Source organism: Nomascus leucogenys, chromosome 2, assembly GCF_006542625.1.
Source record: "Nomascus leucogenys isolate Asia chromosome 2, Asia_NLE_v1, whole genome shotgun sequence".
Lineage (NCBI taxonomy): Eukaryota > Metazoa > Chordata > Mammalia > Primates > Hylobatidae > Nomascus > Nomascus leucogenys.
In genome coordinates, this window is record NC_044382.1 from 89489009 (window position 1) to 89502588 (window position 13580).

General features: G+C 38.8%; 1 protein-coding gene across 3 annotated transcripts in view; it reads left to right on the top strand.

The window, feature by feature from the left end:
* The window catches only part of MSH3 (mutS homolog 3), a 229626-nt gene that overhangs the window by 13548 nt on the left and 202498 nt on the right, over positions 1–13580 (top strand). For all 3 annotated transcript variants that reach the window (XM_003261531.3, XM_030800806.1, XM_030800807.1), the window contains exons 4-8: positions 1844–2056; positions 3986–4102; positions 4483–4600; positions 6720–6865; positions 10663–10829. In XM_003261531.3, coding sequence (XP_003261579.2) covers positions 1844–2056; positions 3986–4102; positions 4483–4600; positions 6720–6865; positions 10663–10829 — 761 coding nt within the window. The remainder of the gene's footprint in view (positions 1–1843; positions 2057–3985; positions 4103–4482; positions 4601–6719; positions 6866–10662; positions 10830–13580) is intronic.

Here is a 13580-nt window from a genome sequence, read left to right on the forward strand (position 1 = left end):
CCATGGGCGGGCTCAGAAAAAGCACTGTAATTCGAATTCTGGTTTGTCACCCTGGCCCCCAGGCTTCAGGCTGTTCCTGGCTTGAAGGTGGGGCTTCACCCGGACCTGACCCTTTCTGCCCAGGGGCCTGTCTGCCTCCTGCCGTCATCCGTGGCACCCAGGCTGTTTGTGCCATGGGGCACCTGCAGGACAGCTCTGAGCTGCCCTCAGCCCCCTCGTCCTCCTTCCCATGCTCATCATTGTCCAAAGTCCAGAGGGGGCCGAGGCAGCAGGGGGCTGGCATGTTAGCACTGCCCTGAGCATGTGCACATCCGGCCAGGTTGCACCAGTTCCTAGGCTTGGCCTCAACTTTGAGATCAGAGTGGGTCCTGGGAGCTGGGAGAGGCCAGGCAGTTGGAGCAGGTACTTCTGAGCCTGCAGAAGGAGGGGGAATTCCCTTTCTGGGCCCCTGAGAGTGCAGAGATGCCCAGGTCCACAGCCATAGCTTGGGCAGCTGTGGCTACAGCTGCACCCAGGAGGGCAGGGCTCCTGCCTGCTCCCAGCCCCCAAGAGCACAGGGATGCCCAGGTTTGCAGCCAGGACTGGGCAGCCACAGCTGTGCCCAGGGAGTGTGAGGCTCTTACCCTGCCAACTCAGAAGGGGATGAGGCTTCTTCCACCCATTTCTGGCTCCTGTCAGTTCTGTGGAGCATGCAGCCCTGGCTACGCCTCTCCTACCGCAGCTGGCGTTACGGCAGTGGCTGCTCCAGGTGGGCTGCCATTGCCATCATAATGACCTGGATTTCTCTTGGCAACCTCTCCACACCTCACCGTCTTCTTATTGCTGATCTTTGGAGGTTTGTTGGACTGCACTGTTCAAATAAATTGAGTTTTTTTTTGAAAAGTTAGTATCTCTACCTGATGTCCCGGTGAAGCTAAATTGTTTTAAACATTTGGGAACTACAAAGTGTACATGTTTCTGGGTTTTCTTTTGGATTGGGGTTCCCATTCTTGGGCCATTTTGCTTCTCTCTCACTCTCGCCTCTTCTTTTTGGTCACTAGACTTTTAGGCCATATTTTTGATTGTAGGGGGAGCTGGGTAAATTTTTAGAAGTTGGCAGTGACAGAGTGGTAATTAATTAGAAGTTGGATTTAGCCTATAAATTTGTCTCATTTACATTTTTCTAAATTAAGTCTAATAAGCGAGGAATTTTCCCTAAGCTGTGAATTGGAATTAATTATGGTTCCTCACAGAAAGGTAAGAATAGTAGGAGTACTAATGTTGAAAATGTGGCCTTGTGCTGTATATTTTTTAACAGCTCTTTCTCATGTTTCTTTACCAAGAGAATCATGGTTCTTTCTTTCTATAAGAATTTATAGAATGTGCTGTCTTTTACAGTGTGCTTGGAAGTATAAAACATTAAGTGCAGCTTTATCTGTTGGCATGCTTTGCTCAAAGTGGTTTTGCCCTACTTCTGAGAGAGAGCCAGATTTGTCGCCATTGGCCTTTTGTGCATTACACACCTGAGAATAAATAATAAAAAGAAAATAAATGTTAATAATAGATTTAATGAAATCAAATTTAAAAACAAGTATGTAAAACATTAAGATATTTAGACTTTCAAAATTTGCATAAAAATTCTGTGATAGCTTACTTACTTGGTTCATAATTTTTTTTAACCTTTTGCTTTGAAAATATTTGTAACCTATGGATAGTTTGCCTGAATGCTACAATGTGCTTCTATAAACTTTTCACCTAGATTCCCTAAGTGTTAGCTTTTTGCCAGATTTTCATTTTCCGTCTCTGGGAACTTCTTATTGTGGTTAATATTTTTAAAACTTTATAATAATCTTTTGGTTGCCAGGACACAACACTTTTTGATCTCAGTCAGTTTGGATCATCAAATACAAGTCATGAAAATTTACAGAAAACTGCTTCCAAACCAGCTAACAAACGGTCCAAAAGCATCTATACGCCGCTAGAATTACAATACATAGAAATGAAGCAGCAGCACAGAGATGCAGTTTTGTGTGTGGAATGTGGATATAAGTATAGATTCTTTGGGGAAGATGCAGAGGTAAGTCGTTTTTTCAGGCACTATTTTATGTTTTTCTTGTCTAGCCTTAGATATTTTTCAGTATTTTTGTTTCATTTTCTGACCTTATATAAAAGCTGATTTGATCAATCACCTTTTAAAAAATACTGTTATGTAAAGTAAAAACTAAAAATGAACACAAGAAACTTGGTGGGAACCAGACTTGGTGGGAAAAAGTGAGAGGTCTCTATTGGAATGTTAGCACTTATTCTCCATGGTACTAGGCCAATACTTTTTATCCATCCGAAGTTTATTGGATGAGTCAATTAGTGAATAAACCGTAATCATGTAAATATGTTTTCTAATGAAGACTCAAGCAAGAAAACATTTTTGAGATGTATAGAAGTTCCTCTGTTTACCCTTAATTTATGAATTTTCATAGCCAGGAACAAAGTTAAGTCTCAGTGGAAGAACACGTGAACTTTGCCAGCTACCACCAGAAGTTGTTTGAAGTTTTACAGATCTCTTTGTGTGTCAGTCAACTTGGTGTCTTAGTCTAAATTGGGATTGTGCCAGGTGTGGTGGCTCACGCCTGTAATCCCAGCACTTTGGGAAGCTGAGGTGGGTGAATCACTTGAGGTCAGGAGTTTGAGACCAGCCTGGCCAACATGGTGAAACCCCATCTCTACTAAAAATATTAAAAAAATTAGCTGGGTGTGGTGGTGCATGCCTTTAGTCCCAGCTCCTCAGGAGGCTGAGGCAGGAGAGTCGCTTGAACCCGGGAGATGGAGGTTGCAGTGAGCCGAGATCCTGCCATTGCACTCTAGCCTGGGCGGCACAGCAAGACTGTCTCAAAAAAAAAAAAAAAGGGATTGTATTTAATGTTGAAATATTTATTATAGGCCCTAGTCAAGAAGGTTGAAAGTGAAATTTGAACATTTCATGGGCAAACTTAGGGAAAGTATTGCAGATGAGACCTTTGTTGGAAGTCATGAATGCTTGTGATGATTCTATAGTTTGAGACCTGTTTGGATTGTACACCAGAGAGTGATGAGGTAGCATGTCTGTACCTCCTGGATGGGAAGTAAAGACTTGGCCAACTTTTTTTCTTCAAGTTTCCTAAATCCTCTGTGGCAGCCAAGCAACGTTCTCTAAGTCAGATGCATTATGCTGTGTTCTGTGATATTAAATTAGGCTCTGAGATAGTGTCACCATGTTTTCTGAGGGCAGGAACAAATATGTAGTTGGCATCCCCTAGGCAAAGGAGAGAAACTATCTAGGTTAAACGGTAAATTCAGGCCTGACCAAGGTAAAGGCTGATGTTTTTCTGCCCTTCTGTGAGGGACTAATAGAGTTCAGAGAAGGGGTGAGGTTGGGGGGTGAGAGTGTTGGAATTAGAGTTCCATGGCTTCAGTGGGCAATATCTAAGCCATGGTGCTTTCTAGAGGAAATCAGGGAATCAGATGGTGCTTCATGGTTCTATATTTCCATCAGTCATGCATCATTAATTATTAGCCAGCCTGAGGCTTCTCTTTTTACTTTTTCAATGATTCCACTGTCCGGATGGGTTCATCATTTCTGCATACTCTGTAGTGTCTTCTAAATGTCAGTCATTTGCACATGCCATGTAGCGAATTCTTACTCTTTTACAGCCTCAAGATCTCTGTATTGGATAGTCTTTGTGTAGGGAAAGCTCTAAGGACATAGAAGACCTATCATATTTTTCTGAGTCTTTTGTAGATACAGATGTTGATACTGAAGTTAGGTCACTGGAACTGCCCAAAATACATTAAACCATAGGCTTCTATACAGGGAACTTTTTTTTAAACTTTTTATTGACATAGTACACATTTAGATTAAGTGTACAAATCCTAAATATATACCTTGATTAATTTTTAACAAAGTGAACCAACATCACATAGGGAATCTTAAAATATAAATTTATTGATATTTTCTTTTTTCATTTTTTAGATTGCAGCCCGAGAGCTCAATATTTATTGCCATTTAGATCACAACTTTATGACAGCAAGTATACCTACTCACAGACTGTTTGTTCATGTACGCCGCCTGGTGGCAAAAGGATATAAGGTCAGCTTTCGCTTTAACTTGTGGGAAAAGGAAATTGGGATTTTCTTCCAGAGAGTGCAAATGTGTTTTGTAAGGTGGTAGGTAGGCTTCAATTGGTTTAGAATTTTGCATTTTAGAGAACTGAAAGTGTTTCATAATTATTAGTATTATACATTTGTGAGTTTTTAACATATTGTTAGATATTTAGGGTAAATTTTTAAACTCTGTGATAGTGTTTCTTAGTGATTTATCCACCCTTGTCAACTCCTTTAAGCCCTACATCTGAACATTGTGGACTGATTATTTTAACCGTTTCAGAATTAACCTTTAAACATTTTGAAAGGAGTTTTTACAAGTCATTTTTTGTCATTTGATATCAATATTTCTTATTTTTGTTGAAGGTGGGAGTTGTGAAGCAAACTGAAACTGCAGCATTAAAGGCCATTGGAGACAACAGAAGTTCACTCTTTTCCCGGAAATTGACTGCCATTTATACAAAATCTACACTTATTGGAGAAGATATCCTTTTTGGATGGGAGTTTTTCTCTTAAATGATACAAGGGCTTTGTTTGAAGATGGCAGGTTTTGTTTGTTTGTTTGTTTGTTTGTTTTTAGTTGCTCTTTGGGAACTTTTTAGATGAGCTGAGAGGCATTAAGGTGAACCCTTTATTAGGTGTGCTATTCAAGAGGGAAGCAGTGGCTGGAAACAAGCATCTTTTCACATGTCATAGTAGAAGGTCAGTTCATCATACTTCAAGAGCAAGAAAAAAGGCAACCCTAATAAAAGACGATGTCAGGTATCTGATTTGAAATTGTATCTTCCTTAGCCCATTTGTGGGTAGTAGTTAGGTGCTTAGGGCCTACAAGCTCCTCAGGGTCTTTCCAAAGTGAGACCTAAAAAATAACTTATTGAAGCCAGGCGCGGTGGCTCATGCCTTTAATCCCAGCACTTTGGGAGACTGAAGTGGGCAGATTGCTTGAGCCCAGGAGTTTGAGACCAGCCTGGGCAACATGGCAAAACCCCCACAAAAAAATACAAAAAATTAGCTAGGCATGTTGGCACTTGCCCATAGTCCCAGCTACTTGGGTGGCTGAGGTGGGACAATCACGTCAGCCTAGGAAGTAAAGGCTGCAGTGAGCCGTGATCATGCCACTGCATTCCAGCCTGGGTGACAGGAGTGAGACCCTGTCTCAAAAAAACAAACCAAAAATTCAAAATGTGAAAAGAAAACTGCTGAAGTCAGAATTAAGACAGAGTTAAATGCCTATAAAATATAGCGGTAGCCCGTCTTCATTAATTGTTAACTTTATAAAAATTTTATTACTTTTGAAAATGGGCTGTGGGTGAAGTTTTCTCACTTGGTAAGATTTTTCAGTATGCATAACGATTGCCCCTAAATTTATGGTCATTCATAAATGCAGTGTGTTATTTGATGCCAAATAATTTCAAAAGCAAAATTGTCAATTTCAAAAGCCAAGTAATTATATGTAAAATTAGACCAGGGTGCGTTTAAAAAAAATTACTATGGGGTGGAATCAGTTCTCTGATAATGGAAGAATGGAGGGATAAGAAGGCCTTAAATGTTACTGTGTGAAAGTATTATTTCTGTTATGGTTTATTGCAGATCTGCTTATTTCTCAGCTCATCTAATTCTAAGGACTGTTTTGTTCCATGAATACTATAAATAGGGAACAGCTATCACTCAAAATGGGCTCCAAACTATTAACAGCCTTGTGTTGTTCTAAGCTGATCAGGCTGTAAGAACCTGGTATTTTTATTTTTTCTTTTGCCAAAGCTTGACTCTCTTATTTGAAGCCCATTTCTAGTACAGTCCCCCTCCCTGCTTTTCCTTTGCTGCTTTTATGGGTCCTATGTCCTGATGTCCAAAGATATGTCCAGACTTTGCCCCAAATCAGCCGTCATCCCTGAGGTTTAGTTAATGGACTCATTTTATACACACATACACAGACATACACGCACATATAATGTATATATGTTTCTGTTTTCTCATGTCTTTAAAAAATGCTCTTGCTATATCTGGGAGCTCTTAGGTACATTAAAAGAGGAAAATAATTTACACCATTTTAGTGTATTTATACTTTGAATCGTGGAATTAAACATTATGGGTTTGTTAAGGATTCAAGTCCCAGCATTATCCAAGTGAAGAAGTGGGTTGATATTTGGGCCTCCATGGGGTCTGATGTATTCCACTAAGCCCTTTGGAAGTAAGATACTGGTTATCTGTCTTCATGATCTTTATATCTTAGGAAAGATAAGGCATGCAACTATGATCCAAATAAATCAGAAGAATGAATACTGGGCAGAAGATTTTTGCAAAGGGCAGAAGTACTGGGTGAAATGAACCATCATTTTATTATTTTTTTCTTTATTTTTATTTTTTTATTTTGTAGAGACAGCATCTTGCTCTGTTGCCCAGGGTGGTCTCTCAAACTCCTAGCCTTAAGTGATCCTACCACCTTGGCCTCCTAAAGTGCTGGGATTACAGGTGTGAGCCACTGCGCCTGGCTGTGAACCATTATTTTAAAGGAGAAAATAGTTAATATTATTGGAAATTTAGCATATTAGGATTTAGAATTTAGCATATAAAAATAATTATTTTTCTTTAATTATTATTAAATGTGAATCCCCTAATCAAGCTGGATGATGCTGTAAATGTTGATGAGATAATGACTGATACTTCTACCAGCTATCTTCTGTGCATCTCTGAAAATAAGGAAAATGTTAGGGACAAAAAAAAGGGCAACATTTTTATTGGCATTGTGGTAAGTACTTTGCAGGTGAGGAACAAATGTTAGTTGTTCATGGTATCTCTAAATATGACCTATCATGTATGGTTTATAATAAGGATATCTGATGAAGTGTACCTTCAGATAATTATACAAGAAAAATATTTTTCTCACGATATTATATGTTAAATCGCTAGTTACAATTTTCTCATGGCTACTTGGTACTTGTAGCAGTCCATTCTCACGTTGCTATAAAGAACCACTTGAGACTGGGTATTTATAAAGAAAAGAGGTTTAATTGGCTCATGGTTCCACAGGCTGTACAGGAAGCATGGCTGAGGAGGCCTCAGGAAACTTACAATCATGGCGGAAGGCGAAGGGGAAGCAGTGACATCTTCACAAGCACAAGTCTAGCAGGAGAGAGAGTGAAGGGGGAAGTGCTACACACTTTTAAACAACCAGATATTGTGAGAACTGTCATGAGAACAGCAAGGGGGAAATCTGGCCTCACGATCTAATCACTTCCCACCAGGTCTCCCCCTCAGCAATGGGGATTACAATTCAGCATGAGGTTTGGGTGGGGACACAGCCAAACCATATCAATACTCTATGCTATGGAGAGATCCAGATGGTCTTGGTCCATGTGCCCTGAGATTTTAAGGTTGAAGATAGACACAATGGCAGACATATGTGTGGACAATGTACAGATAGCAGAATAAAACACTAAGCCAACACAAGCATGGGTGGCAAAGTGTTCTATAAATTTCCTCTAGGGATTTGAAGTTAAACATGAATGACTGTGGTATTATATCTAGATTTGGAGGAAGGGATAATTAAAGAGAAATGATAATTGGCTGATATAAAATACCATACTAAATTAATATTAGGATTATTTACAAACAGTTTTCTAGATAAATGTAATTTGTGATTTAGAGTTTTATTTATTTATTTATTTGAGACGGAGTTTCACTCTTGTCACCCAGGCTGGAGTGCAATCGTGTGATCTTGGCTCACTGCAACCTCTGCCTCCCAGGTTCAAGCAATTCTCCTGCCTCAGCCTCCCGAGTAGCTGGGACTACAGACACCCACCACCACACCAGGCTAATTTTTGTATTTTTAGTAGAAATGGGGTTTCACCATGTTGGACAGGCTGGTCTTGAACTCCTGACCTCGGGTGGCCGGCCCATCTCGGCCTCCCAAAATGTTAGGATTACAGGCGTGAGCCACCACGCCTGGCCAAGTCATAGTTTTATTGATTTTCTGGCAGTTTGTGAATAAATTTGCTCATTTACAGACTTACCTGGACTCTGCTAAAAGTCTTAGACTTTTTAAGGCCCTTCAGAACAATCAGACACCCCTTTTCTGTTGTAAGTTAAGCACAAGTGGAACTGTGTCCAAGTGAAAACTAATTCTCTTTGCTTTTTCTAATTTCTATGGTCAGTGGCAATATCAACAAAAGTTCTTAGCATCTGAATGTCTCCGATGTGCCTTTTAATACCTTATTTTGACTGCATAACTCTGTGTTAACTTGACATTTGCTTAACCAATAAGCCCTTCTTTCAGAGAGTTAGCATTCCTGTTGGTGTTAGACAGCTCTAAATGATATTTTTATCCTTGAGAAGCACGTTTTATCTAGCTACAGACAGTTGGACCTATATACAAATAGTAAAGTTACTTACTTTTAAGCTTTAACATATGTAATGTGCTATTTTATATTTACCTAAAACTCCTTCTAAAGAACAGAGTTGATAGTATATAATTCCTACTTAGCGCATTTAGAAATACCATCTGGCTTACCGCCAGAGTTAACCATGTGTGCGAACTGGGACGCGGAAAAATGACAACAGCTGTTTGCCCTTCAAGCATTTTCTTTGGAGCTGTCCTTTACTTCAGCAACCACTTTTGGGCTGATGACATCCTGAGCTCTGGGTCCAGGCTGCACCTCTCCCGAGCTCCAGGCTCCTGCATCCAAATTTTTATTGAACAAAGATACTTAGAATTTACTCTGGCTCCTCAAACTCAGTGTGGCCGAAATTGATCTGATCTTCTTTTACCCTCAACACTGTTTTCCCTGTCACAATGGGTGTCACCCATTGCCTGGTCAGTACCTGGGAGTCACCTTTTGAGTATTGGTAATTAGTCTAAAATTCAAAGGGCTTTGCTGTTGTAGTACCACTGCAGTCAGGCTCTGTGCCTTCAGTCTGAGCAGTGCAGTTTTATACAGACTGATTTTAGGTTTCTCAGTGTGTCACATATCACACAGGGTGATAGATGTTGTGGGTATTACAGTATAGACCATTTCTCTGATTAAAGAAAAAGGGAATTTGGCTGACTGAAAAATTTGTTACTTTAACATCTGTGCCTGGTTTTTGTAAATGCTTGGTTTGTAGATTGGTATATAAATTTACATGTGTATCCTTATGTACTGATAGTCCATCTCTCTAGGCTCCAGAGAAAGCCTCTGGGCTAGAATTAAGGATGTTCCTTAATTACAGTTAGAGGAGCTATAACACTGCCTCCAACCCATAAGATCCCTGGGTGTCCATTCCCTCCAGAGGTGACTGTAGTCCAGACTTTTAAGATGATGATTTCCTTGCTTTTAGTTGGAGCTTCTAGTTCCAGCCTTACCACCTTAAACGTTTTATACAAATGTAAATATAGTGTGTGTATTGTTTTGGGTTTTGCTCCTTTTGTTTACCATTTTGTATGTGAGATTTATTTACATGTGTCGCTGTAGTTCTCTCATTGCCTTTTCCTATTTCATTTTATGATCTACAGTTTATTCATTCCTGTTGATCGACATGTGCATTCTTTCTAGTTTACAGTTGTACAGAGAATGCTGCTGTAAATATTTTTGTATGTCTTGTATCATATACAAATGCCTGAGTTTCTCCAGAGTATATCCTTGGGGGAGGAATTGCTGAATTATGGGGTATGGATACTTCAACATTCCTAGATAATGCCTTGCTGTTGTCAGAAGTGGCTTTCCATCAGTCGTATATGAACATAGGGGTTGGTGATTTTTCCTCTTTTTAGCTAATGCAGCCTGTAACTAGCCCCATGGCTTTCATAAGCATCCGTAGTGGCTAACAGTGTGGACTGGGGAGTAGTCAGATTTCCTGGGTTTGAATCTTGACTCTACTCCATTGTCACTCTGGGACCTTGGCTAGAAACTTCCTATCACTTCTCCAAACCATGATCTTTTCTAGTTTATCTTTGCTATTACTGGCTTAGGATGTTAGGGAGTAGGTTCAAGTTGGCATGATTATTCCACTGGATAGACTGTCTACTTGGGCTTCATTCAGAGTTTGGTAAAGTATACTTCTTATGTGTTACTTTGATGTATGAAGTAGTAATTTACTACGGTTCTGGTGGTCTGGTTACTAGGACCATATCACTTGTTACTTTGAGTGATAACTACTATTTGTACAGTGCTTTATAGTTCACAGATAATTCCTGTTTATTTTATAATTTGATCCTTACAATAACCTTATGAGAGAAGTAGGCTGGTTTGGTTCCATTTACAGAGGAAGAAACTGAGGCCTGGCAGTGTTTGGTAACTTGCCATAGTCACTCCGTTAGGTATATTAACTCCAGGCCTTGTATTCAGGGCGGCTCTCGGAAATCTGATTTATAGTGTCATTTAGATATCTGTGAGTCTGACTCTTCGTGTAAGAGTCTCGAAAAGCAGACAGGTTTCTAACACTTTAGAAATAGAGTACATACATACTCCCGAGTGTATCATCTTTACTTTTTCCATGTTTATGCTGTGTTATAGCCATAACTGGGGAAATACATTTTTTCTGTAACATTATATTTGTATTTGTTTTTAGGGAGTGCAGCCTGCCACAGGTGAGGTTGTGTTTGATAGTTTCCAGGACTCTGCTTCTCGTTCAGAGCTAGAAACCCGGATGTCAAGCCTGCAGCCAGTAGAGCTGCTGCTTCCTTCGGCCTTGTCCGAGCAAACAGAGGCGCTCGTCCACAGAGCCACATCTGTTAGGTAAGTTGGCACATCACTGGAATATAATACTGATTCCGAAACTTAGGTTTAGTTCCAAAACTGATACTTACTAAAGTTGCTAAAAATAGTTTTTACTTACAAAAATTATATTTCCACTGTAGTAGTGGAAATTAAAAAAAAAAGTAAAACAACAAAGCTGGGCATGGTGGCACATGCCTGTAATCCCAGCCACTTGGGAGGCTGAGGAGGAAGGATTGCTTGAGCCCCAGAATCTGAGACCAGCTTGGGCAACTAAGGTGAGATCTCATATCTAAAAAACAAAGAGAAGAAACACCACCTACCCCTACTATCACCTTAATGTAGGACTTTAGAAGGCAGTCTTTTTGAAGAGGTTTCTGATATTATTTAATGATATTATTTGATAATTATGGGGTTTATGATATTTAATTATTGGTAATCTTCAGTTTCTGGAGATAATTTAGAGTTCACTTCTTACAAAGTTTATGTAACTTTGGAAATGCTTTGTCTGTCCTGCAAGTTTCAATTCATGGCTGTGTCCAGTGGTTTTGTTTACTGGATCTAAGATCAGGCCACTTACGTATGAAGCGGTGTGCTAGGCACTGTGCATGCAGAGGAAGAAGATGTGGTTATGATATATGTCTGGCAGAGTTTACAACCCCACAGGAGAGGCAGATGTGTGCATGCCTAACTAGACTTAAAGGCATGATGTACTAAGTGCTAAACGTGAAGGTGCCTTGTTGGAAAGACTGTACTGCCACCTGGAGTGTGGTGGGAAAGAGACCAGAAAGGTGTGCAGGGGCTTCAGCGAAGTAGACTGTATATTGAGGAATTTGGACTTTGGACTAGGCAGAGAAGCCCATGAGGATTTTCATGTAGTAGGTAGGCAAATCATTTAGAAAATCAAGGCCAGGCACGGTGGCTCATGCCTGTAATCCTAGCACTTTGGGAGGCTGAGGCGGGTGGATCACCTGAGGTCAGCAGTTCAAGACAGCTTGGCCAACATGGCAAAACCCCGTTTCTGCTAAAAAAAAAAAAAAATACAAAAATTAGCTGGGCGTGGTGGCAGACACCTGTAATCTCAGCTATCCCGGAGGCTGAGGCAGGATAATCGCTTGAACTTGAGAGGCAGAGGTTGCAATGAGCCAAGATCACACCACGTCACTCCAGCCTGGGCGAAAGAGCAAGACTCTGTCTCAAAAAAAAAAAAAAAAAAGAAAATCAAACTGATTGATTAAGTGAAGTTTCATATGTTTCTTTGTCCTTAGTGTTGTGTTCATTTTCGTTTGAATTTAATTTCTTTCACAGTAGCTTTCATAATTTGTTTTTCTGATTATAAAACTAATATATGTTCATTTAGAAGACAAAAAAAAAGGATAAATTCATAAGTTGAATTCTGTAACCCAGAGAAAATGACTGTTAAACATTTTGGCACATTATTTCCGTGTGTGTATATCACTTTTTTCCATTTGTGAACTTGCATTCCTGCTGCAAAATCATTTTTGTATTCTGTGTGTTTTTTTCTAACTTTAAAATTCCCCATTTTTAAAAACTTTATTGCAGAAAATTTCAAACATACACAAAATTATACAGAATAGTGTCATGAACTCGTATGACTCTACCAGCCAGCTTCAGCATTTCTCAGGACCATTCTCATTTTTCTATACTCCCTCCCCTTTTCTCTCTCCCTGGATTATTGGCTTTGAAGCAAATCCTAGGGAGCATCAGTTTATCCTCTAATATTTCAGTAGGTACTTTTAAAAACAAAATAAGTACACAACATTGTCATATAAGTATATCATAATTTATCCATTCCATTTTTATTATATTCATTTTTTCAGTATTATAAATACTGTTATGATGAATATCCATATACAGAAATACTCATGTGCATTCCTGATGATTTCCTTAAGATAAATTCCTGAAAATGGAATTAACTGGACCAGAAGGTATGAATGTTTATAAAGCTCTTGATTGCTTGCTAGAAATGGTAATATCAATTTATACTTCTACCAGTATAGTCTAGGAGGGTTCTTTGAACCTTTACTCACATTGGGGGTGATCATTTAAATAATCTTTGCCAGTCACGTAGATGAAAAATTTTGCATCAAATCTCTTCATTTTGATCTTAATCCTTTTCTGACCATGTGTTCAAACTTGAATAATTAAAAGTCAAACAGTAAACTTGTAAGGAGTGCTGCTTTTACAGAACTAAAAAAATTAATAAAATCTCGAAAAAAATTTTTAAAGGTAGGCTTCTATATTGTATTTTCAATATTTCCTATCATTTCCTTGCTAGAAATGGTAATATGAGAAATGGCAATCAAGAGCTTTATAAACATTCATACCCGCTGATCCAGTTAATTCCATTTTCAGGAATTTAAGGAAATCATCAGAAATGCACATGAATATTTCTATATATGGATATTCATCATAACAGTATTTGTAATACTGAAAAAATGAATATAGAAATGGAATGGATAAATTATGATAAATTATGATAAATGGATAAATTATGATTTCCTGTCTTTGATTTAGTTCATTTTTCTTTATATTTTATTAACTTAGTATATATTTTATTAAATTAACTTGGTATATATTTTATTAATTTAGATTGAGTCTAAAGTCAATCAGTTTTATCAACACATTCATTTTTTTGTTTTCTGCTTAGTTTTATAAAATAACAATGGCGAAATTCAATAAAATACCAAAATATTTCATAATGACAGACATTGTCAAAAGTGAATTTTTGTTTGGCAAGCAGCATTCATT